We start from the raw sequence: 27,759 nt of genomic DNA on the forward strand, positions 1-27,759 counted from the left end.
ATATATATATACCCACAAATCGGTGAACTGGCGCTCTAAAAACGTTGCAATTATTAAAAATGAAAAACAATATGTGTACAAGATAAGTACAAGATGTATACACAGCGATACAATAACGATACATGATGATGATATTGAGAGAGAGGCGAGCGAGAGACAGCCTCAGCACCGACAGCTTGTGATTGGATGCAACATCAAATCGTCAGCGGAAGTGCTCTTGTTCAGGGCGGGAAATTCTAGCATTACCATTACACATGTCAACACAAGTACGCACTTAGACAGCGGTACTATATACTATATACGGCGATAGGTTATCGAACAGGTAACTTGCACTCAAACTACTATATCGTTAACGTTCATTGGATTATTGTTGTTTTTCACACAACACCCGGGGTTTAAGGTAAGAAATATCAGGAACACCCCTTCGGACAGTGGGTTGTATGTAGCTAGCATGTCAGCGACTGCTCGGATTATATGAAACCTGTCCGATGTGGTTCAATAAAGCGAGATAAAATAATACTCCAATAAAACTGACGTTAAATCAGCTTCTGTTTGTGTCCTACTAGAATCCTGCATTTTAATATATCGGTTGCTTTGTAAACCACTTCCTAACTGCATCAAAACTTTGCAATAGTATTAAAGTTACCGTTACAGTTTATATTTATCCTGCAATGATACAAAATTTAACATCATGGAATGTGTCTGTGTCGGACAGAGGGGGAGCCATGCAGGCCTTTTTGAAGGGTTCGTCTGTCCAATCTAGCAAACTCCAGAAGGACAAGGCAGCCCCGGGTAGCAGCACAGAGAAGAGAGCCCGACCTGTCCCTTGGGTCGAGAAATAGTAAGCGCCAACAGCAGAGATGTATCTTTATGTTTGAATGTTTTCTGAGATCTATTTTATGATTTGATTTTATTAAAGGTCAAGTGTGTTGAATTGTAGTCAGTTAATTAGTCTGTCCGGGTAAAATATAGGCCATAGGGTACACATTTGTCATTGTGATTATTATTTTTTTAAATCAATTAATGAAACATCCGGTTATAAACTGAGCCACTGAAAAAATGATAAACTCAAGAAAATTGAAAAAAATACATCTGCAAAAACTCACACTGAACCCTATTATTATGCACCTGCTCTAAATAACGATCTGCCTTGTCTGACCTCGTTTCTTACCTCGCAACTTCACAGCAGGCCAACGTGTGTGGATGAGGTGGCTTTTCAAGACGAGGTGGTAGCAGTATTGAAGAAATCTTTGGAAGGTGCAGATGTGAGTATCTTTGAATGCTTACATGCACTCCTTTACACAAGTTACAGCTGGTTCACAACAAATACTGTCAAGTTATTGTAATGAGGGTTGAGGAATGTCTTTAACTTGTGTGATTATTTTTCCAGCTTCCCAACTTGCTATTCTATGGTCCTCCTGGAACAGGAAAGACCTCTACCATCCTCGCAGCATCCAGGGAACTCTTTGGGTGAGATTGCCAGTGCTTTGGCTAGAGGGGATTAAGACATCCAACAGCAGTTGCTGACCCATTTCTTTGGAGATTGTGTCCCAAATATCTGTCTTGTTATTATAGCATCACAATTAATATTAATAGCACAGAAAAACAACTGAAAACTTAACAGCCCTGGGCATAGAGAAACATAATCACATCCATTGTCATTGTGTCATCTGTCTATTGGCATCCATTCATTGCTCAAGGTTTAAACTGTGTCTTACGTTATTGTTGTGGTGGTAAAAGGACAGTCCTTGGTAATCTCTCGAGTTTATACAAATAAGATATTGATGATATGCATAAACTTGCAAATCAATATTTAGGATCTATTTAATTAAGAATGTGTGTGTCCCTTCCCTGACCATTTGTTCTTGTTTTGTAGTCCCCAGCTGTACAAACAGAGGGTGTTGGAGCTGAATGCCTCAGATGAGCGTGGCATCCAGGTGGTCCGCACCAAGGTCAAGAACTTTGCACAGCTCACCGTGGCTGGAACACGCACAGAGTAAGAAGGTTTACACTCAAGCACCAGCTGATCTGTACCAATGGATGTAGAGTCATATTTTTTTCCATAATTTAGTGCCACAGTTGAATGAATTTGGTTGGGCACAAAGCTTTGAAAGATATCAAATCGTGGATTTTTCAACAGATTCACTGTATGGCTCCTAGTGTGTGTGTATATTTAACTTGCTGTGTTTATTTATTGAACGTGATGTACTTTGGTATGTTCCAGTGGAAAGAGGTGCCCTCCCTTTAAGATCATCATCCTGGATGAGGCTGACTCCATGACTGGGGCAGCCCAGGCGGCCCTGAGGAGAACCATGGAGAAGGAGTCTCGCACCACACGTTTTTGTCTCATCTGCAATTATGTCAGCAGGTACAAGTCACCTACATTTAAGAAAATAAAAGGCCCCATCCATTTAGTATTGCTTCCTGTTTTCAACCTTCTGTATTCTTATTATATACAAGGTATATAACTTTGAAAACATTAGTTACTGTTATGAACCAAGCCATTGGTTAATGGATGACTATAGAATAATGTATAATAGCTAATTAAGCTAAATACTGAGCTGTACTTCAAGTATACACAGCCTATTCGGATATTGTAGCCAATGGTTTATTCCTTTGTTTACAAACCCTACACAGTGGGCCAAATAAGGTAGATCAAACAAAACAATGAACCAAGGTTAGCAGCCGGATAGTCTAGTGCTTCGGTTGTTCAACTCCAGGTATAAAGGTTGTAGGTTCCATTCCCCACCATCTCTCCAGCCCATCCGTGAGTTGTCTGTGTACTTCCTCGCAGGATCATCGAGCCGCTGACCTCCAGGTGTTCTAAATTCCGCTTCAAGCCCCTTGCCAATTGGATCCAAGAGGAGCGGTTGCTCGACATCTGCGGAAAGGAGAACCTGAAGTACTCCAAAGAGGTAGCGTTTGAATGGTTCCACATACACAGGGAATGATTGGTTATGGATGGGTCCTGTAAGAATCTGATGATCCAATACAGGGCACGTATTTCATTTGGTGATTTATATTGGACCATGGAAGAGATATTGTTGGTAAATGTGAAAATAAGCAGATGCTTCCATCTCTATTCCTCTTTCTCTCTTTAGGGTATAGCAGCGTTGGTGAAGGTGTCGGAGGGGGACTTGCGTAAGGCCATCACATTCCTCCAGAGCGCAGCACGCCTCGTCGTAGACCAGGAGATCACAGAGAAGACCATTGTGGAGATAGCCGGAGTAAGTCCTCCCTTCCTCCTCCCTCCGTAGCTCCTTCTTTAGCTGTTCTGTAGCTGCTCCCATCATCTTCAATTGGCACTTGACTTCAATCATTTTGTATTAATGCTGGACCCCTTTACTGTACCACACAGGCTATGCCCATGATAAGCGAGTATTAAACTTGGAAAATAATAGTAACGAGATGTATCTTCACTGAAGTTTCTTTCAAATATTTTATTTGCCTTTCACTCTCTCATTTAGCCACTCTATTTTACAATGCAATTTATTCATAATGGATCTTTGCTGGTTTGAAAGCTTGTCTTGTTGAGGCTGGTTGCTTTCTTTATTCTTTAAGTTAGTTTTAGAGTAGCTACTTCTTTAGCCTCTTTATACATGAGCTCTTGGTCTCACTGAATCTCATTGCCAATATTGTCTTATGGTTTTGTTTTGCTACAGGTAGTCCCTTCCAAAATGATTGACAACTTACTTCAAACCTGCTTCAAAGGGACTTTTGAGAAAGTTCAAATTGCCATTAAGGTAAGCACTGTCTGGCCTAAAGGATGCAGTTAAAAATATATAGTTCATTTACAAAATAGTTTTTTGAAGAGACCGTTGCTGGGTCGTCAGACCTTGGTCTTGTTTTGAAGTTGAAGCCCCTAAGTAGAGCTGTACTTTTCCATTTACTCTGAACGTCTACGATTACCCAATCCATAAAGTACTTTGGCGGGTCAATGGACAGTGTTTAAGTAACCCTTCCTTAGCCCAGCCACAAACCTCTTTCATACTTAATGTGTAACCCTGAAGGTTTGTTGTTTTTCAGGACATGGTGGATGAAGGCTATGCAGCCACACAGATCCTGATCCAGCTCCATGAGAGCATCATTGAACAGGACCTTAATGACAAGCAAAAGTCAGCCATCACAGAGAAGATGGCGGTATGTACCACACACTGTGGTTCTATGAGAAAAGCATATATTCTGTACTGTGTAATTTAGTTATGAAAATTGTGTGTGTGATCACTTTACGAAAACGACAGACAATTCTTTGTCAACTGGGTATGAAAGTATTTATTGTTGTGAAGGGCTTATTGAACATGCATCTATTTTTTTCTTTATATCTCCAGGTAGTGGATAAGTGCTTGGCGGATGGAGCCGACGAGTATCTCCAGATGTTGAGCCTGTGTTCGATCATTATGGAACAGTCCTCTAGCAACTGAAACTTTGTATTAAGGCGGAGGCTGTGGTTCTGCCTCCAGAACAGTTCTTACAGAAAACAAGCACTTGTATCTCTACACCCGGCAGTACAGTTTCCAACAGACTGTATAAAGAATTCAAAGTAAATGATGTGTCAAGTTTATATTTTGATTTAAAGTGACCATCAAGCCGTAGCCTTTTGGATTTAAAGCCACTGATTTAAAATGCTACACGGTAGCTGTAATCATAATTTGAGCTACTTTTCAGCAGTGTTTGTGAGGAGTAACTTGACAAGTACCAACGATAGCACCAAACAAACATGCAATTGCTATTTATTATACTGATCTTTCTTACTCCTAATAAATGTGGGATTTCTGTGATACTTGATACCAGTCTACATCAATATAAATCCTTGTGATTCTAACCATATCAAGCAATTGCAATAATCAGTGTTTTATCAGAGCTGGTGCTGTCCTTGGTGTTTGAATCCTCTTGAAATTACCATTCATTTTCATCTGTTCAGTTGTCCAACTGTTCATTTAAATACCTATCTATATCTTTTTATACTCTTTGTATTTTACTACTGATATAAAGTCAATTTGTATATTGTTGCTTGTGTTCAGTTAATGTTTGTTACACTTTAGGACATTTATTAAAATGAGAGCATGCTGAAACACCAAAATGGCTTATTAGCCCATATTCAGACATCTCGACTCAAATCCAGTAATGTCTGTTAGGCAGTGTCAGCCACCCAAGCCCTCCAAGGTTTCTCTTAGATTTTAGGAGAAAGCGTCTGACTGCAGATCATCCCAGGAAATGATGTGAATATCCAAATTATTACCCAAAATGTTTTGTGCTGGTCTTGGCTACAAAGTTAACTTACGTTAGAAACAGTTCCTCGAAAAGACTGAATTGTGTTCCTCCAAAAAAAATTATAGATACTGGTCTTTAGTTTTTTACTATTGATTTCTACCCTTCACAGCGACAATCTGTTCATCCTTCTCCTCCTGGACGCAAGGGGCACTCCATTCCAGACTGCTCGCTGCAGTCCTCTAAACCGGAGCTTCACTTCCGGAGCGCGTTTTGGAAAAGATGTCGTTAGAAATGCAACAATATTTTATGTATTGGTGAACCAAAACAACTACATATACTTATTTTGGGGCCTGTTTGGGTTCAGCTATAAGGCTATTACGTGCAGCAATAATGGATATCCCTACACCCCCAGAAGGTAAACGGTTAACTGTTGATATTGCAGGTTTGGTGTTAGCTTGGTAGCTGCACGGAGCTAGCTGCTAGCTGACATGCCCACTGGACTCCAGCAGCAGCATACTCTTGTTTAATGCTAACGGACTATGCTTTCTTCTTTACTCAAATAAACGAAACGTTTACCTGTCACCTGCATGCCTGTGCATTTATGCTTTAAAAAAAAAAAAGTATAATTCTGTTCCTATCAGCATTTGTGTTTAAGATGTTCAGTCATTAACTCCTAGCGTAAATACGAACTGCCCCTGTATCAGTGTAATAATGTTTGACTATCATTGGATTGATATCAACTTCTCTTTCCACGTATACAAAATAAAAACTACTAGGTAGGCACTATACACTAGAAGAGGCTAAATATAAGGGCATGTATTGTTTTCAGATGTGTTGTTACCTTTTACAGTCTGTTAGTTATGTTGCATCAATAACCAGATACATGACTGAACATTTTTCCATTTTTAGTTATGTTTTCATTGTTTTGTTTCAAATAACCTAGTATTTTCTTTATTAACGTCCAGTAATGATCATATTTTGTATTTTTGTTTGGTTTTGGTACAACAGCTAGACCAGTCTATCTGTGTGAGGATTATTCCCAATTCCCAATTGTCTTCCCAAATAGGAATTATTTCAAAGATTTGCGAGATGCTCATACATGGCTACTTGATTATCTTTCACTGAATTCAGAATGCTTCTGCCTCTTAATTATATCAAACATAAATCCATACAATATTAATATTACCGGAGGAATATTAATGAGATGGGCCTGTTTGAATAGCAGTGAAACCTTTTCATATAAAAAGTGTCCAAAGTGACTTTCGGTAGCCAACAACTGCTTTTACAAATCATTCATGAATTCTGTTTTTTTTTCCATGATTGACCCAGATCAAGAGCTGAAGAATGTCATCGACAAGCTGGCCCAGTTTGTTGCTCGAAATGGGCCAGAGTTTGAGAAGATGACGATGGAGAAACAGAAGGACAATCTCAAGTTCTCCTTTCTGTTTGGAGGGGAATACTTCAGCTACTACAAGTGCAAGCTTGCTATGGAGCATCAGCAGCGTATGTAGTTTTTCAGAGAGATAAAAAAAAGATGAACCTGCTATTTAACAAAAACATAATTTCAAGCCAATTCACAAAAATATATCCCAGTACACTATATAATGATACTCTTTTTGAGCTAAAAAAAAAAACGTTTTGATTTTGTTTAAATTGAGTAATGTGTTGATTTTTTGTGAGGCCTGTCATCAAGTGTGTCATCAATGTACACAAACAGATTTATATTTTCATACTGGATTAAATGTGACAGGTTTGAAACCAAGAGTGCAAACCCATGTCAAGTCTTGTAGGAATATCGTTTTGTGAGTTAGGTTTCTGAACTGTTTGTTATTCTGGTTATTTAGTTTGCACAGCAAAAAAGACAAGCAGAAGATATGCACTGGATCATTGGAAATGTCTGTTCTAATTTGCTAAATTTGTCCAACAGGTTTCACCAGTGAGGTTACATTACACTTTAAATTGTGTAATGTCCTTATTAAGAATAATCTACATTTTTAGCATTTTTTGTTGCTGACAGGGCAGTATGGCACCCCCAAAAAATGTGTTAGGGTTATCAGTTGTGTTTTAAGTGGTGTGTTAATCCTGTGAAGAGACTCACCTGTCTGAGAAACCTGTCTGCAACTGCTACATGACACGAGATTTCCTGTGTATTCTAATACAATGTCCTGTTAATGTATTAATCACTGCTTTTGTTAGCCAGAAACCTAAAAAGGAAAGCATTTTTTACAGGTGCAAATGGAGAATCCAATTTGAGGGCGAAAAAAAAAAAGGAACTGATTTTGACCATTGTAATGCATAGTTATGCAAGTGTTAAAGGGATGGCCAAAGTAATCAATATAGACCCTAAACTTGAGTTGAGCGTCTGAAAGTATACAATACCGACACAGTATTCAACAGGTCCTCTGCTGACAAAGCTCATTTCATCTTCTGCTTCAAAGTAGACTAAAATACAACTATACCAGTGAATTAATGAGGTCCCTAATCCATCTGGATTTTTCCATTTAACAATCACAGCACTGGATGCAGTGCACTGGTCAAAATCAAGGAGTTCTTTTGTGACGTTACAAATTACATTAAAGTTTGCTTCTCTCCACATAGATCCCTCTACCCACGATGGTGAGGAGTATAAATGTGAAGGTATTTATCGGGAATCAAGTTTTTTTTTGCCTCCGATGAACGAAACTGAAATGCTCATTTTCTGCTGGTTATTAACACAATCACGCTTTTTTGTGTTTCCGTTGCATTTTCCGTTCTTCCATTGCTGCCATTTGATTTGCATTTATATATTCTTAGTTTTATTTACAAAAGCAAACTCTAAACATATTTTTTGATGGTTGCTCTAGAGAAATATGGGGGCTTTTCTTTCAGCTTTTTAAAATACATGTTGACCATGTGCCTGAATGCTGTTTCATAATGCATTTTGGATCCAAGGGATTGAGTGTCATGTTGTTTCTGCTTGGGATTCAGTCTTGCTGGATGAGGGCTGCAATATTAATCACCTAAAGTTGATCCACATTTTATATTTTCACTGTTCGTTATTTTTTGACTACGTGGAACCATTGAATAAGGAATGAATGAAAGTATTGTCATGTCAAGTATCAACGTCATGTTAATTATGCAGCTCTTTTGAAGTTCACCGGTCTAATACCCTTGCTTCACCCTTTTTTCTTATAGTTTTGCTGGTTTTACCAATTTGTGTTTTTTCAACATTCTCTTTTTCTTGCAAATTGCAGAGGGGACGAGATGGGGACACACTGGCCGTGTTAAGACTATTTGAATGCACTTAAGATTTTCTTTGTTCAGCCTGCTCTGCACCTGGAGACTTGTCATTGGTTTACTGACTGTGGCCTCTTGATCTTACTGATGACTGACCTTATTTAGATTTACTAACAATGTTTTACTGTTGAGTGAACAGGGTTATTTTGTGGCATCCACATTGACACTTCATTGAATGATCACATGCGTCCCCATGTTTTTTTTTTTTTACAAAATATGCTGCTGCCTAAAATAAATATTTGCTCAGCAAATATTGGATCTGAAAAAACAATAGATCAAGCTACACAAAAATAATATAATATATTGTACTATTTATCTATCTATCTATCTTTTTAATGCCACATATGGTGGGTTGATTAAATTATGCCAATATTTTAAAGGTACGGTACCTAATGGTTCCCAATGTGAACTCCGGCAGATGGTTTTGCACTCTGATTGACGAAAATATGTAAAGTTGGTACTTTAAATATGACAAGAGAATGCAGGGCTCAATAGATGGACATTCTTCCCAACATTAGTGCCTCTATCACCCATTCTCTCCTCTTCTGCTGGCTTGTTTTGCAGACCTATACAACCCAGGAGCCAAAGACGTCATCGATGTCCCTCCACCAATGCCCATCATTGCCCCACCCCCGATCCTTGCTCCGCCCACGCCCGTTCTTGAGGAGCTCATCCAGCAGAGCCAGTGGAACCTTCAGCAGCAGGAGCAGCACCTACTCACGCTCCGTCAGGTACACCCATTGCTGCTTTATCGGACTGTGAGCGTATGGCCACATGAACACAATGAATGTATAAACCATAAAGAGGTGTCAGTGTTTGACACCCTATGGTCGGTTGACCCCCCGGTCCCACCAGGAGCAAGTGTCGGCAGCCATAGCCCTTGCGGTGGAGCAGCAGACCCAGAAGCTGCTGATGGAGACCCAGCTGGATGTCACCGAATTTGACAACCTGCTGCAGCCCATCATTGACACCTGCACCAAAGATGCCATCTCGGTAAGTGCCACGCTTAACGGTCCCTGTTGTTGAGGATTCAACCCATTCATGTCACCATGAAAGCCTATGGGTACTGGGTAGGGAGACATGCAGCCAATTTAACACACATGATCGGACACAGCTCTAGACAGACACAGGGCAATGCAGCACCAACTCTTTACAGGTGGGTGTCTATCTTGAAGCCTTAAGTCTCTGTTTCTTCTGCATTCAGGCTGGTAAGAACTGGATGTTCACCAATGCCAAGGGTCCACTACACTGCGACCTGATGACATCACACCTCCGCAACCGCATCACCGCTGACTCTGCCCACTTCGAGCTCCGCCTGCATCTCATCTATCTGACCAATGACGTCCTCCATCACTGGTACATACAGATATATATCCAATACACTGCCGGCAGCAACTGCCTCAATATTCGGAGGCCAAAAAATTAATTGTCTTCTGGTCAACCTTTTTTATTTTTTTTTTTGTTTGGCAATTTTTTTTGTTTGGCAATTTTTTTAATGTAACCAAAACACACATTTAACAATTTTGACGTAAAAAGCCAATTTAGTACATATTTACACCTTATCCTACTTTGTGCATTATGTCGACATTTGAACAAGGAGTAATCCAAAGCACTTTTCTGTTATCCATCACATAATTTTCATCTAAATTAAAAAAATATACGGTTTGCGTTAAATCATAAAAAAATAAATACATAAAGCATGATCTTGTTCTTTGTGTTGTCCAGCCAGCGGAAGCAGCAGAGGGACTTACTTGCGGCGCTGCAGAAGGTGGTGGTGCCCATTTACTGCACCAGCTTCCTGGCTGTGGAAGAGGACAAGCAGCAGAAGATCACCAGGGTAACACAATTGTAGTCATGTTTGTTACGCCCCCCGGTTGTGCCACAATGTGTGACCTGAGGCATTCTGTGATGTTGTGGTATATTGTATGGATATTTTCAACACGGACGAATTTTCATTTCGGTGCATCCCTAATATATATATATATATACACATTTCCAATATGATCCGTTAAAAGTCTTTGTTGCGACAGGCGAGATAAAAATGGATAACATATCAGTGATGAAATCATTTTTAGAATAATTTATTTTCCTCTTTGTATAACTGTGTCCTACTCTAACTTTCTTATGTGTCCAATTCCCTCCTCCCCCAACCCTTTGTGCCTGTCTCTCTGTTCAGTTGTTGCAACTGTGGGAGAAGAATGGCTACTTTGATGACATGACAATTCAACAACTCAAGAGCCCAGCACTGGGCCTGGGACAGTACCAGGTGAGAGCATAAGGACCAGAGCAGAAGCTGATTGGCCGTAGATGATCCAGAGCCATAGATAATCAGCTATACCAGAGAATGTCTAATATGAAGAGAACTGGCACTCTCTGGTGACTTCCGGTTTCTGAACTGGTTGTGGTAACACATCTCTGTCCATGCGAGGGCGCTCGCCAGTGAGTGCAGAATGAATGGTTTCACCCTCAAATACCACTTTTCTCAGGGTCTACTTTTTTGTCAAGTAATTTGAAAGTCAAAAGGGGGGGCTAAGATAATACACTCAGCTGAATATTGAATTTTTTAAGTTCACTTATCTGTTAAAAAAGATGATGACATCACTGCCAGAGGTCCTACTTTACGGCAAGTTCTGAGTCACTTTGGCACTTCTGCATATATTATATGTATATATATTATATATATATTATATATATACATATAATATATAACAATTAACTTTGACGGACAGTCCTCCTTAAGATAATGTTTCTGATTCTGCTTCAGATTCAGATGCCATCAAGAGGGGTCTCTGGTCGTAATCAGTCGCAAGTCTGTCCCTGACCAATCAGCATTCATTAGCAGAATGCTAGCGTGTACGGCCAACAACGGCCCAAACTGTAAGAAATTGAAAGGACATAAGTACTCATTCATTCAACTTTTGAACTATAATCTATATTGAACTTGCGCAATCTACGATAAAATCTGCGATATTTCAACAACAAGCAGGTGAAAGAGATACATTTAGCCGTCAAGCCCCATAGACCCCCATTCAATCTGCACTCATGCGATCACCCCCAGTGGAATTCTAATGGAACTGCAACCAAGTTCAATACAATTTTCCAGACCAGTGGCTAATCCACGTTGCTTTCCCCGACCCGCCAGGCGTCCCTGATCACGGAGTACGCTGCGGCAGTGCAGCCGGTCCAGCTGGCCTTCCAGCAGCAGATCCAGGCGCTGAAGGCGCAGCACGAGGAGTACGTGTCCAGCGTGAAGCAGCAGGCCGCGGCAGCGTCCGCCCAGCTGCCCGGACCCCCGGGTCAGCCACCCGCCCCGGGCGAGGGCGAGCAGGCGCTGCCCATGACCGCGCAGGCCGGTGAGAATGCACGCCAGAATGGTAACTCAACCATAGTATTTCAGTGTTTCTAACTCTCTGTGGCAATTTGCGTGCTACACGCCACCCAGGTGGCTGCCACACTCCACCTAGGTGGCTTTACTGGGCTCCTCCAAACACAGGACACAGGAGTTGATGGTACAGAAGGATGATACATGCTCTGGTGCTCCATGTTGTCATGCAGGAGTTCTCTCTCTGAGTTTGTGTGTGCGGTGATGGCTGGTTTAAGCTGTGCATACTGACTACTCAATGTGCAACGGGTGTGCAGCCTCACCCAGCACAAGAGTCCAATCAGACTCGGCCAGGGGAGGCTGCTTTACCAGCCACACACGCTCACACAAAATAGCAAACGTTGCATCAGGACGATGGTGTGATTTCTGAAATCCCCCCTAACTCTCTATGTCACTCACACACGCATGCAGAGAAACTTGCATCATAGCTCGCCTTCCCTCTGCCTCACCTTTTCCTTTTCCCAAATCTCCCCACCCCCACCCGCCGTTGATGACAATTTGTGTGGCCCTCCCTGTTCTGTTGTGCGGGTGCAGGTGACGGGAAAGGCCCCAGCGCTGCCCTTCCTCCAGGGGACTACGAGGGGCCGTCTAGGCCCTCCGACCCAGGCAACCCTTCAGGACCTACAGACATTTCCTCTTCCAAGCCAGGCTGGTTCGACCCCCAGCACTTGGGCCCATGGAACCCCAAGCAGCCGGTAAGAGGCCACATGATGCGTAGGAACATAGGTGTATGAATTGATGTTTGAATGTTAATACAATTTGATTCTAGTATGGTGTTCTGTGATGGGTGTCAGTAAACATTTGTGTTATTTCTGAGTAAAATGTACCAAGTTGTTAAATGGGAGATATTCTCTGTAAAATACGAGGGGCCTGCTTCTTCCGGTGAAGACACCCACCAACCTTCTCATATGGAACCCAATATGGCAGTTTATGTTTTTCTCACCTCTCAGACTTTTCAAATAGTTTGAATGTCCTGGGTGAAAGTTATCCTGATAAACCCGGGGGGTTAACGTAGCCTCGTATTGACTCTAATTTGCTTCCTGTCTCTGTCAGCCCCCCTTCGACCCCAACCAGCCCCCACCCCCATGCCCCCCCTGGAACAGCCACGAGGGCATGTGGAACGAGGGGAGAGACCAGGGGTCTTGGAGCGGAGGCCCTCCCAGGGAAAGCGGGCCGTGGAGCGGGCCCGGCGGCTCGGACCAGGGCCCCCCTTCGTGGAACTCCCAGTATGACCAGCAGCCGCCGTGGGGCAACCAACAAGACCAGCCTCCGCCCTGGGGCCAGAGGGAGCCGCCGTTCCCCCCTCGCATGCAGGCATGTCCTCTCCCGCTGCCCTTCATCTCAGTGCATTGTGATCCAGCTCGGAAGTAGTGGTTTCATAATAATAGATTGTATTTGTATACATTAATAAGACTGGAAGCCATGCCATGTAGTTCTACTGGTACCACCTAAGACTATTTTGGTGCATTGCATAAAAATGGAAGACTGCAGTGGTTTCATTCAGGATGAACTACTGCGTAACACATGCTACCTGTATGAGCTCAGCTTAAAGGTGGTACAGCAATCTATGATCCCATTCACTAAATTTGTACTAAAACTTCAACACAACTACAATCGAATTGACGTCTCCTAATTAATAATTTAGGAACCTAACCTCTGTCTTTGTCTCATTCTCTATCTGTCTCGCTCCACAGAGACCCCCACACTTCAGAGGGCCCTTCCCCCCCCACCAGCAGCCGCCTCCCTTCAACCAGCCGCCCCCGCCCCCCCACGGCTTCGGCCGCTTCCCGCCACGCTTCATGCAGGACGACTTCCCCCCGAGGCACCACTTCGACCGGCCGCCGTACCCCCCACACCATTTCGACTACCCCCAGGGAGACTACCCTCAGGGGGACTACCCCCAGGGAGACTACCCTGGAGCGGAGCACCCAGGTGCGCACTTTATTTACTGCACCCGTTGCTCTTTCATGTCATCATGAATTTACCCCATGATGGGACAAATACAGAGCAGTTTTATAAGATTATTGTTATGACTGTATGTCGTGCGTTCAAGACGTAATCCTCATGATCCCTGACCCCAGCTTGACTTGGAGTTACTTGAAGACAATGCATTGTCAGTAATAACATTGATTCTGATTAAAGCAGATCACAGTATTGATGGGCATATTCAACATCATGCCAAATAAGAGGAATATAAGCAAATTAATCACATTTTACATCAGCCCAGCCCAATGAAGTTAATTTTAACCAACCCAATCATAATATTTTAGCGTATTATCCATTTGAAACACTTTTTATGACTGCGTACTTCCCAAAATCTTCTACTGGGTAGAAGTTAGTAACACATATTCTATGGGGCAGAATGAATTTCATAGTTATTATTTGTCGAGTATTTGCATCCTGTGATAGTTGTATATTTGAACCAAAACACCAAGCCCTCATATCCCGCTGGTCCTTCTCCCTCCCCCAGACATGGGTCCCCCACCCCACCACCACTCCAATCAGAGGCTACCTCCCCCGGGTATGGGCGCAGACCACCCTCCGTGGGGGGCCAACCAGCACCAGGACTTTGGCCCGCCGCCCCATGGCTTCAACGGACAGTCACCTCACATGCGCCACCGGCAGCAGCAGCAACAGCAGCCACCACAACAACAACAACAACAGCAGCAGCAGCAGCAGCAGCCGCCGCCGCAGCAGCCCCCCCAGCCAGCCCAAGACGACCCCAGTCTGGTCCCCAATGTCCCCTACTTTGACTTGCCCGCTGGACTCATGGCTCCACTTGTTAAGGTACGACATTACCATTTGAGCTTAGCATTAATGAACGTGGTACCACATGGATTTGGGTATAGATTTGACAGATGACTTGGTAAGAGGTAAGACCTCTTACCAAGACCAAAGTCTGTGCAGAAACCGCCCACATTACACCTACATTAAGTGTGGCAAATCGACAATTGGTGAGTCGATAATCAGAGAAACGTGCTCAACCTGGCATTGGCAGGTTACAGCTAAGCTTACATTTTTTTAATCTATCTTGGATTTTCTTTTGTATTGCAAATTGTATAGCTCTACGCTAAACTTTCTCTTTCTCTCTTTCTCTTGGTCCAGCTGGAGGACAACGACTACAAGGCCCTGGACCCCAAAGACATCCGGTTGCCTCCTCCAATGCCTCCCAGCGACAGACTGCTGGCGGCCGTGGAGGCCTTCTACAGCCCCCCATCCCACGACAGGCCCCGCAACAGGTACACACACAGGCCTCGAATTGCGACTCTGTAAGTCCTGGAGATGTCAGAGACACCGGAGAACCCACCGCCTTCATGTCTGGGTTCACACCATCCGTAGGCACATTTACATTTATTTCTATACACACAACTAGGTGAATTCTACGTCTTCTCCAGAAGCTGTGTCTGCATGACAGCCGCTTTTGTGATACCAATCAGGATTACAGGACATGAGGGATGCTGAGAGACGCACAACGCTGACAGGCTTTCATGACACAGCTTCATGTGAATTTGGTGTTGAAGTGTGTATATTTAAACTCGCTCCTATGGTTTGCTTCACACCATTCACGACGCAGGCAACGCCCGCCAAGACATTTGCGTCTACTCGCGTCTTTGAATTGACTTTGTACACCGTGCCAAAAATACTGATTTTGGTGTGAACACACCTTAAGGTGTCCCGATTCTTCAATAGGTGTAGTGTGCTAGTGCCATTTTTGCCCACCAGGTGGCCCTACAAAACTAATGCTGATGCTATCTTAGTGAGTTATGGGAAGTGCATCCCTGAGTGCATTGCGATTTTATTTTCAGGAAACGTGTGGAGCACAGATTTAATGATATTTTGGCAACACATTATTAAAGAAATGTTTGTAATGTAACGATTATGTAATTTACTCGATCAATACATTCTCCAATAGAGAATCAGCCTTGATGCCCTTTTTGGGTTACTTTCTCCCCTCTAACCAGCGAGGGCTGGGAGCAGAACGGCCTGTATGAGTTCTTTAGAGCCAAGATGAGAGCCCGGAGGAAGAAGGGCCAGGAGAAACGCAGCAGGTGAGCTCTCTTCAGGCTTCTCTTTATCTGCCTCCCTTCAAAGAAAATACAATTCAACAAGGCTTTTGTTTTGAAGATCCTTTAACATTTTATACAGCATATTACTTTTTCAGTAATGCTTGGAATGTGAATATAAAGGGCACTGACTAGTGGCGATTTGGCACACATGTGTTCATACTGCTGTGAACAATACCCCCCAGCCCCAATAAAGGTCAAACAAATGCCCCAGAGTCTTCTGATGGTCACGTGATGAAATCCCGCCCTCTCCCCAGTGGACGCGTGGTCACCGGCAGCCGGTCCAGGAGTCGCTCTCGGAGCAGGGGGAGGTCCTCGTCCCACTCCAGCTCCCACTCCCGCTCCCAATCCTCCAAGTCCTCCCGGTCCAGGTCCCGCTCGTCACACTCACGAAGCCGCTCGCGCTCATACTCGCGCTCCAGGTAAAGAAAAAACAACACAAACACACACTCTCAATCTCAGTCTCTCATTCTCTCATTCTCTCACTCTCAGCCATGTTTTTGGTATATCAAAATAAATGAATGCTCTTAATTCCCATTTTTAGGTCTAGGAGCCAGTCCAGGTCATCCAGAAGCCGCTCTCGGTCCAGGTCGCGATCCCGCTCTCGCACGCCCACCAAGAAGCGCCCCCGCGGGGAGAAGTCCGGCAGTACCTCCCCTCCGTAAGACCTCCTTATATCCCCATGGCCCTCAAAGTGGTCTCCCTCTCTGTCTGCAACTCATTCATCCGTCCCATGCAAATGACAATGCATTTGAATGCCTTTTTGTTTTCTCTGATCTCCAGCTCCACATCCTCCACGTCTGCCGCTGCACCTGCCGCTCCTCCGATTCCGCCCGACCCCCGGCTAGGAGAGGAGAACAAGGGCCACCAGCTGCTCATGAAGATGGGTGAGTTATTCTGGCCTGTCCAGCTTAATGTCAAATAGTTTGTGTTATCAGTTTGGCGTGCAATGTTCTCTGACTGAATTTTGATGCTTACCTTGGCATAAAGTTACCAAATGCAGAATTACCTTTACCTGGCACGGATACAAAGAGATATGAAGATTCTCTGTTCTTTTCACCAATACCATCATACCACATACACCGGTGAAACGTGAGGCTGGTATGAATGCTGCTGTTGCTGTTGATGAACCGGCATCGTTCCCCTGTTGTCCCACACAGGCTGGAGTGGCTCAGGAGGCCTGGGAGCCAAAGAGCAGGGCATCCAGGACCCAATCAAGGGGGGCGACATCAGAGACAAGTGGGACCAGTACAAGGGAGTGGGGGTGTCACTGGACGACCCCTACGAGAACTACCGGAGGAACAAGAGCTACAACTTTGTGGCTCGCATGAAGGCACGGGAGGAAGGTACGAAAGACAGAGTGGTTGTGGTTCTCACTCACTGTGTGTCCATCAATTGCAGAGTAATCATGGTTAAAATGCTAAAGGGATCAAATGTTCTTCTTTCAGTCAATCGGGATGCACCGGAGGCCCCTCCCGCCGAGTGATGTCACACGACCCCAAGGGATGAACCCCAAACTTTTTTTTCCTTTTCTTTTTTAAAAGAAAGAGGTCATCAGACCAAAATGTGTTTTAGAAATAAGGAATCATTGTGATTCACAGGTGTTGTAATAAAAAACTTAAGTTGTCGTACTTGATACATGTCCTCTGATTGTATTGGCACACCCCTTTGATATCCCTTCTAGAATCCACAGATTTACTGTGTCGTCAGAGTGCTTCTAGGTGTTTTTATGACTAAAGCTTGAACTCGACACTTCAAGTCAGACCGACAAGATTCTTGAGTTCTGCCATTCATTACCGTCATTTGCAGTGGGCAATTGGGTATGAAAAGTAATTATTTTGAAATAAACATTTATGTTGTGTACCAATTGATAAAGCCATATGGGAGCATTTAGTTTAGTTTAGATTTAGTGATGAATAACATGCAGGCATGCAAACTAGTCACCTTTCGGCGAAATTCGCCGTTTTTTTAAACAAAATTGGCCACTTGTGTGATTCGTGGAGATCCATTGAGAAAACATTGGGGGGGGGGTCTACAGTCTGACGAAAACGAGACGATAACTAAATAAAAATCTATTTAGGATGACAAAGACTACGACGAAATCTTACGACACTTTCGTTAACGAATAAAAACGAGACGAAAATGTAAGCGGGACGATTTGGGAAGCGATCCAATCAGAACTAAGCTCTTTATGTGGGGAAGTACTGATCGTCCCGCCCGGCAGGTCAACTAGCAGGCGCTTGCTGCGTCGCAAGCAAGTGTCCCTTTGTAAACAGTTTGGCGCAACAATCACCGGTTAAAACACAACCAACTTGAAGTCATTGGCAGACGAGTCATCCCAAAATCCACGCAAAGATAAGCATCCTTAAACAGTTTTTTTCTTTCAAGCTAATGTTATGTGTGTTTTCGCTAAAATTGGAATACAATACAAGCTGAAAGAAACCACCGCTGTCCTGTAACGGTACCGGAGCTCTGTGCTGTCGACACCACAGCGGGGCACAGAAACACAGGATTCACTGTGGTTTCTGTGACATGAGAAACACTAAAAATGAATACTAATGTTTGAGTGAGAGACGGGAGTGAATGAGAGACAGAAAAATCGGACCCCGCTTCATTGTACCTCACAGGTACAGAAGGCCTCCGACAAGGATGGGCCACTGAGTGAAAATAAAGCTAGTGCATCCCAGAACAACAACAGACCAAGGAGGACGCCAAAAAATAAAAAATAAATAATAATAATAATAATGAACTCCGGGGAGTTAAAAAAAGAAATTATATTAAAAAAATTATAAAAAATATATATATATTGAAAAAAAATTATCTAAAAAATAAAAAAAATTTGACCTGCCCACGAATGTTTTCTTTTTACCTGCCTGTTTTTTTTTGCATTTTATTTTATTTATATATTTTTTTAATATATTTTTTTAATATATATTTTTAATATAATTTTTTTTAATATCTATTTTTTTAATAATATCTATTTTTTTTAATCATCTTTTTTTATATACATTTTTTATATATATATATTTTTATATAACTTTTATATATATATATATTTTTTTTTTAACTCCCTGGAGTATAACCCTGGAACCCCCTAGTGGGTCTGTGTTTTCCTTGGCTCACGCATCATTCTCACCTTTTTCACCCCAAACCAGTTTGCATGCCTGAACATGAAATCCTAGGCCAGAATCTGGAATTATATTGAGTTTAAGTCCTGAATGTTAATTTACAACATAAAAAGGAAAGATCTATAGACAAACCTTCTGCCTGGGACGATTGCAACTTTGGGATTGACTACTTCACTGGCTATGTATGTTCTACTTAGCTGACTGTCAGATACTTACAATTTAATATTGGAGATTTATATTTGTCGAAGTCAGCAATATAACAGTTTGACATAATAGGGTATGAGATTAAGCTCAATATTAATATGAATAGACATACAAAGCCTATAGACGATTTGATAGCTCAATTAAAAAAAAATTGAAAACATGATGCACTGATATTGAAAATTACAATTATGGTTTTTAATATGGAAACTCTTATTTTGTCTGAGAATATCTCTGAGCCTGACCTCATATAGGCATCTAGGACATTTACATGTATATGAATAAACATGCAAATATAAATATTAATGTATTAATTTCAACGAGTATCATTATTGATCATTTATAATACTGTCAATCTATATTCTGCTTGGGACGCTGTACCAGTCTTCCTGGTGCCAAACGAAATTCCGGAAGCGCAGAGGACCATACCCGGAAGTAAGCGCATCTCGATTTCCTTTTCGTGACGTAGACAACCGGCTTGTCCAACACAGGAACACCCATCAGTAGGTGGAGGTACCGTTATTTCTTTATTATAAAAACGGGGTCTATAACAAACACATTTATTCACGAAACCAACGCTCGTTGTGGATCAGAATGTCTGCCAGCGCAGTTTACATCCTGGACCTGAAAGGCAAGGTAAGGAAATATGTGTTTAATTAAATCTCGACCAGAGCTAGCGTTATCGTTTCAAGACTGGTTTACATAGACCATTTCATTTTAGCATGTATTGCATAAGTACAGGCTAAAATAAAACGACAATGTGTCAAGACCCCACGACAACCTGAGAACTAAACTGTAACTCATCCACTAAAAAAAAGGCAAGGTCGGGACTTATCTGTCAAGTGAACCACAGCATGTCAATGAACCTAGGCTCTTTTTAGCATCATTTCACTAGTCCTTTCGGTCTACATAATGCATAATATATGTATCATATTTGGATTTGTTTTGTTTGGTTAATGACACTCATGCACATCTTCAATCTGCACATGAAATTGGCTTTTAATAATTGCCTATACATTTGTCAATATTTGTTTTGCATTTGTTAATAATCTAACGTTCGTTTTGAATGGTGTGTTCAGTTAGTTTCTCTGGGATTACTAGGTCTAATGTAAATAACATTCATGCCTACTGGTACATACTAAGTACATTATGTTTATGTTCAATGTAGTGACAGTAGTATGCTACGCATTCTGTCTATATTGTAGCATAGATTGACTATACACAGTATAGTCAAATGTCTTTATTGAATGAGGAAGTCTTGTCCAATGATGACATATTTATCAATGCAATGTCAATGTGGTTTAATTGTTAAACAGCTGCAATAACGGTTAGCTTCAGTGTTATCCCAGTTCATGATGACTCGTGTGCGCCAGGTGCTGATCTGCCGCAACTACCGGGGTGATGTGGACATGTCGGAGGTGGAGCACTTCATGCCCATCCTCATGGACAAGGAGGAAGAGGGCATCCTGTCCCCCATTCTCGCACACGGCGCAGTGCGATTCATGTGGATCAAACACAACAACCTGTACCGTATCCTTCACTCAATATTCTTCATGCTACATCCCATCCTGTAGCATGTTGGATTGCTCAGTTAGTCCGTTGTCAGTTGTCAGTTAGTCCTTCATAGCACTGTGAAATGTTCGTTTTTATTATTCACTCTTTTTATTTGCAAGTTTGAGGAAATTACATGAGGTCAGTTTTCTGAATGTTTATTTATGTTTGGTGAACACGTACAATGAAGTGATAATAATGTCTTACTTTCCCTTTTTATGGCACCCTATTAAATTATTGTCCAGCATATCCATGTCAAACACTTCTGCCCTTAACCCCATGTGTGTTCAGTTGTTGCGACCTCTAAGAAGAACTCCTGTGTGTCCTTGGTCTTCTCTTTCCTCTATAAACTCATCCAGGTAAGCCTTTTCTACACCACAAATAAGCTATGACAGGATTATAGCTTCCATTAGCAACCAGACAACAGGGGGATCTGAACTTGCAGACCGAAAAGAGAAAGTGGGTATAAATTGCAATTGCAAAGTCAATCTTAATTAATGCTTCTGGTTACCATTACATAATAACACAAACAATGTTCATAATATAGTTTTATTCATCTGGACATGTTTAAATATTAAAGCCAAATATTAGCAATAAAAACAGGTCTTAAGTCAGGGCTTATTAAATTATATTGCTTTCCAAGTAAGAAAAAATCTTTTAACAAGCATTTGAATAACTTAAAATAATACCAATCTGGGGTTATTGAACCTTCATAACCGTCTCCTCTAGTTTCACTATAACTGTTGGTAACTCTGTTACCAATTCAATTTTCACAGATTCTTCAGATCTTCCTACCGACGAAGAGCACTTTGAGGACAACTTAATAGTGAATTGCCATACAAGTGCTCTTATCACAAAGACAAAGTGCTATATTTCCATTGTCATTTTGACAAATTACATTGGTAACAGATTTTTTTAGGGAAGCCAGTTGAAATGGCTACGATGGCTTGTCCACCTAGATCTGTATTTGTCTTTTAATGTCTTGCCCTGATCTCATTTCTTGTACTCACCCAAAGGTGTTCTCGGAGTACTTCAAGGAGTTGGAGGAGGAGAGCATCCGAGACAACTTTGTTATAATTTACGAGCTCATGGACGAGCTCATGGACTTTGGTTACCCTCAAACCACAGACAGCAAGATCCTGCAAGAGTACGATGAAAAAGACATCCACACATTTAATATCCACCTGCATAAGAGCAGTGTATTTAGTTATATAGTTGTATTGTATTTAGTTGAACTTTCAGAGCAAAATCGTTAGTTTCTTTTGTCATTCTGTTCCATCAGAATGGGATCACACCATGTGGTGTCTTCTCTGATGCCGTTATCATTGCAGAAACATCTTCATTGAATTGGTTTAAAAAAAGACAGAACTATACATATGTATTCCAGGCAAAATATATTTTATCATGAAACAAGCATGTTGATATTCAGTCTAATGTAAGATAAGAAAGAACTTTATTGATCGAGGATGGGAAATTCAGGAACACATTTGAGAGTAACATGTTGATGATAAAACGTTGGCAATACAACAGTGTTTCTCTGTATCTATTTAGATACATTACACAGGAGGGCCACAAGCTAGAGACGGGAGGGCCCCGGCCCCCCGCCACCGTCACCAACGCTGTATCTTGGCGCTCCGAAGGAATTAAATACAGGAAGAATGAAGTGTTCCTGGACGTCATTGAGTCAGTCAACCTGCTGGTAAGAGCTTATTTTGTATCCCTTCTTACGGAGGGGTCATCATAGGACAAACACAGGCTCATGACACTAATTATGAGTCTGCAAATGTGATGTGTGTGTTAGTCCTGTGTGTGACATTAATACCTGTGTCCTGCGATACGCCTTAAAAATTGTATATTATAAACAGGTAACTTTTCACTGTTGTGTGGTGACAGGAAGAGCCTCGTCAGAACTCAGAGACACAACGCAGATCTTTGTTGAGCTGCGTGCATTTATCATCCACTTAACGTTGGAGTGTACACAAACGGCCAGTGTAGCGCTTTCCAACCACAAATGTACATGAACCAAGGAGTAAATACGGAAACAAAATTGATCCGGTACAATTTCTGTATACCATGCCACCCAGTGGCTATGACAGGAACTGAACAGATAATAACATCAGTAAAACAAAAGGGCATTATGGCTACGTCCTACATTGTAATTTCTAACATTTTCATAAGACCGATCATCCTTTCTGCATAGGTAGACCAAGCCAGCCCTTTTTTGTAATGTCTGTTAGTCTATAACAGCTTTCAGATAATGATCAGTCATTAGACTAGAAATCGGGTCTAGCTGAATGCAACGCCACTCAAGAGAGCATGTGGCTACATGGGTAGGAGCCACAGGGCTGCTGCACGTGCTCAACACGACCTGTACTGACCTGTCTCCCACGCAGGTCAGTGCCAACGGCAACGTGCTGCGCAGCGAGATCGTGGGCTCCATCAAGATGCGCGTGTTTCTGTCCGGCATGCCAGAGCTCCGGCTGGGCCTCAACGACAAGGTCTTGTTTGAAAACACTGGACGTGAGTGACTGCTATGTAGCACAGCCGCCACTAGTGGGCGATAGTGAGTTACTGATCTGATACACAATGAGAGTGTATTGAACTAGCCCCAATGCATTTTTGAAGATAAGATTGAAAGTGTAACGCTCCCTATTTGGCTACCTCAAATGTCTAATTTACCATCAGGAAAATTTTAAATGTGGCTTTTATATTGTATTGTACCTTTGTTACTCTTTCTCCCCACTTAAACCTTACTCTCTCTTTTAACATTGTATGTATTACTTATTGTCTTGCTTCTTCCCCACCGATTGCTCCATTCTCTCTCGCTCCCTTCTGACTACGGCTAACCTGACTCTCTTCCTTTTCCTCCAGGTGGGAAGAGTAAATCGGTGGAGCTGGAAGACGTGAAGTTCCACCAGTGTGTCCGTCTGTCGCGCTTTGAGAACGACCGCACCATCTCCTTCATCCCCCCCGACGGGGAGTTTGAGCTGATGTCCTACCGTCTCAACACCCACGTAGGTCAACGCACACATACACACGGCCATTTCAATGGTAATAATTAGGGATGGACCGAAATTAAAATTCTTGGCCGAAACAGAAAACCAAAAATGAGGAAACCAAGGCCGAAAACCGAAAACCGAAACACCGAAATAAATTATTATGCCAATTATTAGTACGCCTACCATTGCATTTATAGCTATGACTGTGTACTAACCTCACTAAAATCAAGGCATTGCAATTCAAAGAATAAATCAATTACAATTATTAAAAGTATAAAAATATTTATTTAGCACTGAAAAAACAACAACACCGTTTTCCGTTTTGCACTTTGCAGACGGTCCCTAAGCTCGTGGATGACAGCCGACAGCTCATAGAAGCTGTCGGCACTTTGCGGACGGTCCCTAGACAGCTCATAGAAGCTGTCTCATAGCGAGCCGTCGCTAAAGACGGCTGGTTCTCTAGATTACTACATTTAGTCTTTTTCAGATATATGGAAATATGCCCACACCGCAGAGGCGCAGAGGCGCTTATCCAGACAAGCGTGTGCTGGCCATTGTTTGCGTCATCACAATTTCCTGTTTCGGCCGTGTTGTTTCGGTGATAAAAGTGTTTCGGCCACCAAAAATTCTCGGCCGAAAATGGCCCAAAAGCGCATTTTCGGCTTTTGGCCGAAAATTTTTGGTGGCCGAAATTTCGGTGCATCCCTAGTAATAATGTGCTCTGGTGGTTCAGCGTCAGTCAGAGTTGCTCATATGTCAAGTGTTTTTGTTTCCAGGTGAAGCCACTGATCTGGATTGAGTCTGTGATAGAAAAGCACTCGCACAGCAGAATTGAGTATATGATCAAGGTGAGCTGTCATGCCTGTGCACACAGGTCTTTCTCTCACTTCTCATTCACTCTGGTCCTCCAGTAACCATCTCTCTCTTTGTCCATCTTTGCCTTTGTACCACTCAATTCTATGAAAAACTAGTCCACATTTTCTAGCCATAGAAATTGTAAAGGAATAGAAGAAATTAAAATGTAGAAAGATAGATAAATAATACATTTAGCCATCTTCAACTGTGCACCTAAACTTATTCCTTAACAATTTTTTTTTTTGTTGAGTAAAATATATCTCCCTTTTGGCAAACATGAGCACATGACACATTTGCTTTGACAGGTATGGCACAAATCCAATACTAAAATTGTTTCTGAGATCACACACCTTAATCTGCCTAGGCAGCTGTTTGCAGCTACACACAATTACAGCTTCAGGACGAGAACAACTTGTCTTCCTAATAGAAAGCCCATCCTCCAATGTATTTGCTCTTCTCTCTCTCCCCGGCCCTCACCCTGTTTGGTCCACCTGAACAGGCCAAGAGCCAGTTCAAGAGGCGCTCCACAGCCAACAACGTGGAGATCCACATCCCAGTCCCCACGGACGCCGACTCACCCAAGTTCAAGACCACCGTGGGCAGCGTCAAGTGGATCCCAGAGAACAGCGAGATCATCTGGTCCATCAAGTCCTTCCCGGTACGTCTGGGCTCAATAGGACCGTATGACGTAGTGACGTGAAACGAGGGTCGGTTCCTCTATCGGGGGCCTTAAAGGACAGCAGATAAAGCTGTGGAAGGGACCGGCCCTGGACTGTGTTAGCCACATGGTTATACGACAAAGATCTGCCTATTCACTTTAATTTGAATGTAAGATAGACCTCCACAAGTGGAGTGGTGGGTAACAAGTGTGTTTTTGTTGTAGTAGAGAGTTTTATTTGATATCACATCCCTAGATTAAATATTTAGGCAGTTACTGGTGTTAAGAGATAGGATGTGGACAGTTTTCAAGTGTTTATTTTTTAAATGTTATTTTTAAATGTTATTCTTTCAATGCAACAGGGTGGTAAGGAGTACCTGATGAGAGCCCACTTTGGCCTGCCCAGTGTAGAGGCTGAGGACAAGGAAGGGAAGCCCCCCATCAGTGTCAAGTTTGAGATCCCGTACTTCACCACCTCTGGAATCCAGGTAATGCACCCATGCCCTACACCTTGAGGAAAAACCTAAACCTAAACCAACTTAATGCTTAGTGGTGTAGTGGTACAGAGTAGTGCTATATCTTGATCTTAGTCCAAATCCTGATCTCGACTTGGATGCACAAAATAACAAATATGTCAAATTGCCCTCTATGAGTTATACTCGGTCAAACAAAGGTGTATGGTCTTCCTTTTAATGGGGAGACTCAAGCCCACCATTTTGCTTTCTTGCTAAAATCTCTTCTGTTACACAGCTAATTGGAAGTTAGAGAAACATACACTGTATAATCTTTCAAATGAACAAAATTGTATTCTTTCCACAAAAAAGGCAAGTAGAACACTTTCCACATTACTTTTACATTACATTACATTACTTTTACATTATTCCATATTAAAGATAGATATATTCTTGTAACTTCAAAGTGTATTACAGACAACTTGTGATAAAAGAGGGTGAATATGGGGAGTGTATATCCTTTATTGTGATGGCCTCAACAGCATGCACAGTTTAATAGTAGTTGGATTGTGGTGACTCATGCTGACACAAGGGGGCGCTGCTGTCAAGCACATAAATACATAGTTGGTGCGCTCAGGCTGGGGCTGGTTTTCTTTCTTCCCACTGCGGTCTCCAATGAGCCAACACTGCAGCCCAGATTGTTTTCCCAGTACTTCTGCACAAACCCAAAGATCAGCAGCAATTACATGTATGTCTTTCATCACCATAAGTCACGTAACACACATTTACTAAAGTTTGAAATGTATTAGACAGAGTCATTACCAAGTCCTTGAGGCCAATTGGCTGGTTTGGCTGTGAGCAGTTTCTAAGTTTCCGTGTTAATAGGCTATCATCTTACTTTAATTAGCGGAGTCCCTGTCTGTCTGTCTATCTGTCCGTCTGTCTATCCTTAGATTTTCTTGACAACCATTTATTCGATCAACTTCACATTTGGCCGGTGTATTGCCAAAGGCCCATAAAAGTGCTTTCTCGAGAAAGTTGCAAGCAGCAACACAGAAGGCCCAGCAATCAACCTTTTCCAAATGCTCGGCCCGTTCCAAACGGGCATGTTCTAACGGGCACGTTTTGAACAAGCACTGGCACGGCACTAGTATAAATAACCAGGGTATAATGATTATGGTGTTTCAGTGCATGAACTGAAAGAAATACAAAATAACAACAGGTCTCCACAGATACACTTTGAATACCTAAATATCAGATACTACAAAGTATCAGATTGAAATTAACTCTGTAATAGGCTTTACAGGGGACTGTATGGGATTGTCAGGCAGCCGTCCTTTAATGCTGTGCACGCTGATTGCTACACCTGAATTGGCTGAGTTGAATTGATTCGTTAAGAATCACTAAACTGCGTCTGCCGGACAACAGGGCCAATCGAAGTGGCCTGTTCCCGTGTGACTGCGTACCTGTGCGACCGCTCAGCATCCTCCCGAGATCACTGGTGTGTATGTATTACACAACAGCAGATGTTGCTGTTGACGACCCAGCAGCTGCTTCCCAGCAGTCATAAAGGCCCCGTGATGGCCTAAACGTGGATATTGATGTTTTTGGATTTGGATTTGGATTGGACACATGAAAGCACCACAAATGAACTACAGGCCATGCGCCATGTTTGTGATTGCATTTTGGGACAACACCTGCCATTTCTAATTACTTCCCGATTTTAGGTTTTTTTCCTCGAGGCTCGAGTCTTTCTCAGTAATGTAAAAAAGCGCAGCTCAGGATTTCCAGATAACTCGTAAAAAAAAAAAAAGTACCTATAATTTAACTGTTGAGCATTCAACCAGGCCAGGCAGTGATAAACTTGTCGATCTGTAGGCCAGGGGGGACGGAACGTGACTTTCCCTGTCACTTGGGGAATCGCTGGGTCCCAGTTCTGGTCCCAAATGTGCCTGAGTGGGATTGAGTATGACATCACTACT

General features: G+C 42.4%; 3 protein-coding genes across 6 annotated transcripts in view; all 3 read left to right on the forward strand.

Annotated features, from left to right (window-relative positions):
* The first annotated feature begins 234 nt into the window (after positions 1–234).
* rfc4 (replication factor C (activator 1) 4) lies at positions 235–4,980 on the forward strand. 2 transcript variants are annotated; one of them, XM_084472664.1, is made up of 11 exons: positions 235–400; positions 716–841; positions 1,187–1,265; positions 1,391–1,470; positions 1,877–1,996; positions 2,225–2,368; positions 2,795–2,915; positions 3,102–3,227; positions 3,663–3,743; positions 4,027–4,140; positions 4,329–4,980. In XM_084472664.1, exons 2-11 carry the CDS (start codon positions 726–728, stop codon positions 4,419–4,421), a joined length of 1,074 nt encoding a protein of 357 aa, XP_084328790.1. In that variant the 5' UTR covers positions 235–400; positions 716–725; the 3' UTR covers positions 4,422–4,980. The 2 variants fall into 2 exon arrangements, with proteins under 2 accessions (XP_084328790.1, XP_084328791.1); XM_084472665.1 differs by having other exon boundaries at positions 237–322.
* Positions 4,981–5,489: 509 nt separating this feature from the next.
* On the forward strand, positions 5,490–17,655 carry cherp (calcium homeostasis endoplasmic reticulum protein). 3 transcript variants are annotated; one of them, XM_084472603.1, is made up of 20 exons: positions 5,490–5,626; positions 6,541–6,714; positions 7,810–7,848; positions 9,052–9,218; positions 9,343–9,480; positions 9,692–9,843; positions 10,213–10,324; positions 10,664–10,753; positions 11,630–11,861; positions 12,404–12,564; positions 12,923–13,183; positions 13,564–13,801; positions 14,340–14,656; positions 14,975–15,108; positions 15,832–15,918; positions 16,191–16,355; positions 16,478–16,594; positions 16,717–16,820; positions 17,094–17,279; positions 17,382–17,655. In XM_084472603.1, the coding sequence occupies exons 1-20, from the start codon at positions 5,602–5,604 to the stop codon at positions 17,417–17,419; spliced, it is 2,937 nt and encodes a 978-aa protein (XP_084328729.1). In that variant the 5' UTR covers positions 5,490–5,601; the 3' UTR covers positions 17,420–17,655. The 3 variants fall into 3 exon arrangements, with proteins under 3 accessions (XP_084328729.1, XP_084328730.1, XP_084328731.1); XM_084472604.1 differs by having other exon boundaries at positions 11,630–11,840; positions 17,382–17,654; XM_084472605.1 differs by lacking the exon at positions 7,810–7,848.
* A 2,131-nt stretch (positions 17,656–19,786) lies between these two features.
* Positions 19,787–27,759, forward strand: part of LOC311352799 (AP-1 complex subunit mu-1) — a 25,818-nt gene continuing 17,845 nt past the window's right edge. Inside the window, exons 1-10 of the mRNA XM_084472607.1 lie at positions 19,787–19,898; positions 20,636–20,792; positions 21,105–21,172; positions 21,830–21,960; positions 22,365–22,512; positions 23,207–23,333; positions 23,685–23,827; positions 24,589–24,660; positions 25,167–25,325; positions 25,688–25,813. Coding sequence (XP_084328733.1) covers positions 19,857–19,898; positions 20,636–20,792; positions 21,105–21,172; positions 21,830–21,960; positions 22,365–22,512; positions 23,207–23,333; positions 23,685–23,827; positions 24,589–24,660; positions 25,167–25,325; positions 25,688–25,813 — 1,173 coding nt within the window. The 5' untranslated portion in view covers positions 19,787–19,856. The remainder of the gene's footprint in view (positions 19,899–20,635; positions 20,793–21,104; positions 21,173–21,829; positions 21,961–22,364; positions 22,513–23,206; positions 23,334–23,684; positions 23,828–24,588; positions 24,661–25,166; positions 25,326–25,687; positions 25,814–27,759) is intronic.

The sequence above is a fragment of the Micromesistius poutassou genome (assembly GCF_964030765.1).
Source record: "Micromesistius poutassou genome assembly, chromosome: 9".
Taxonomy (NCBI): domain Eukaryota; kingdom Metazoa; phylum Chordata; class Actinopteri; order Gadiformes; family Gadidae; genus Micromesistius; species Micromesistius poutassou.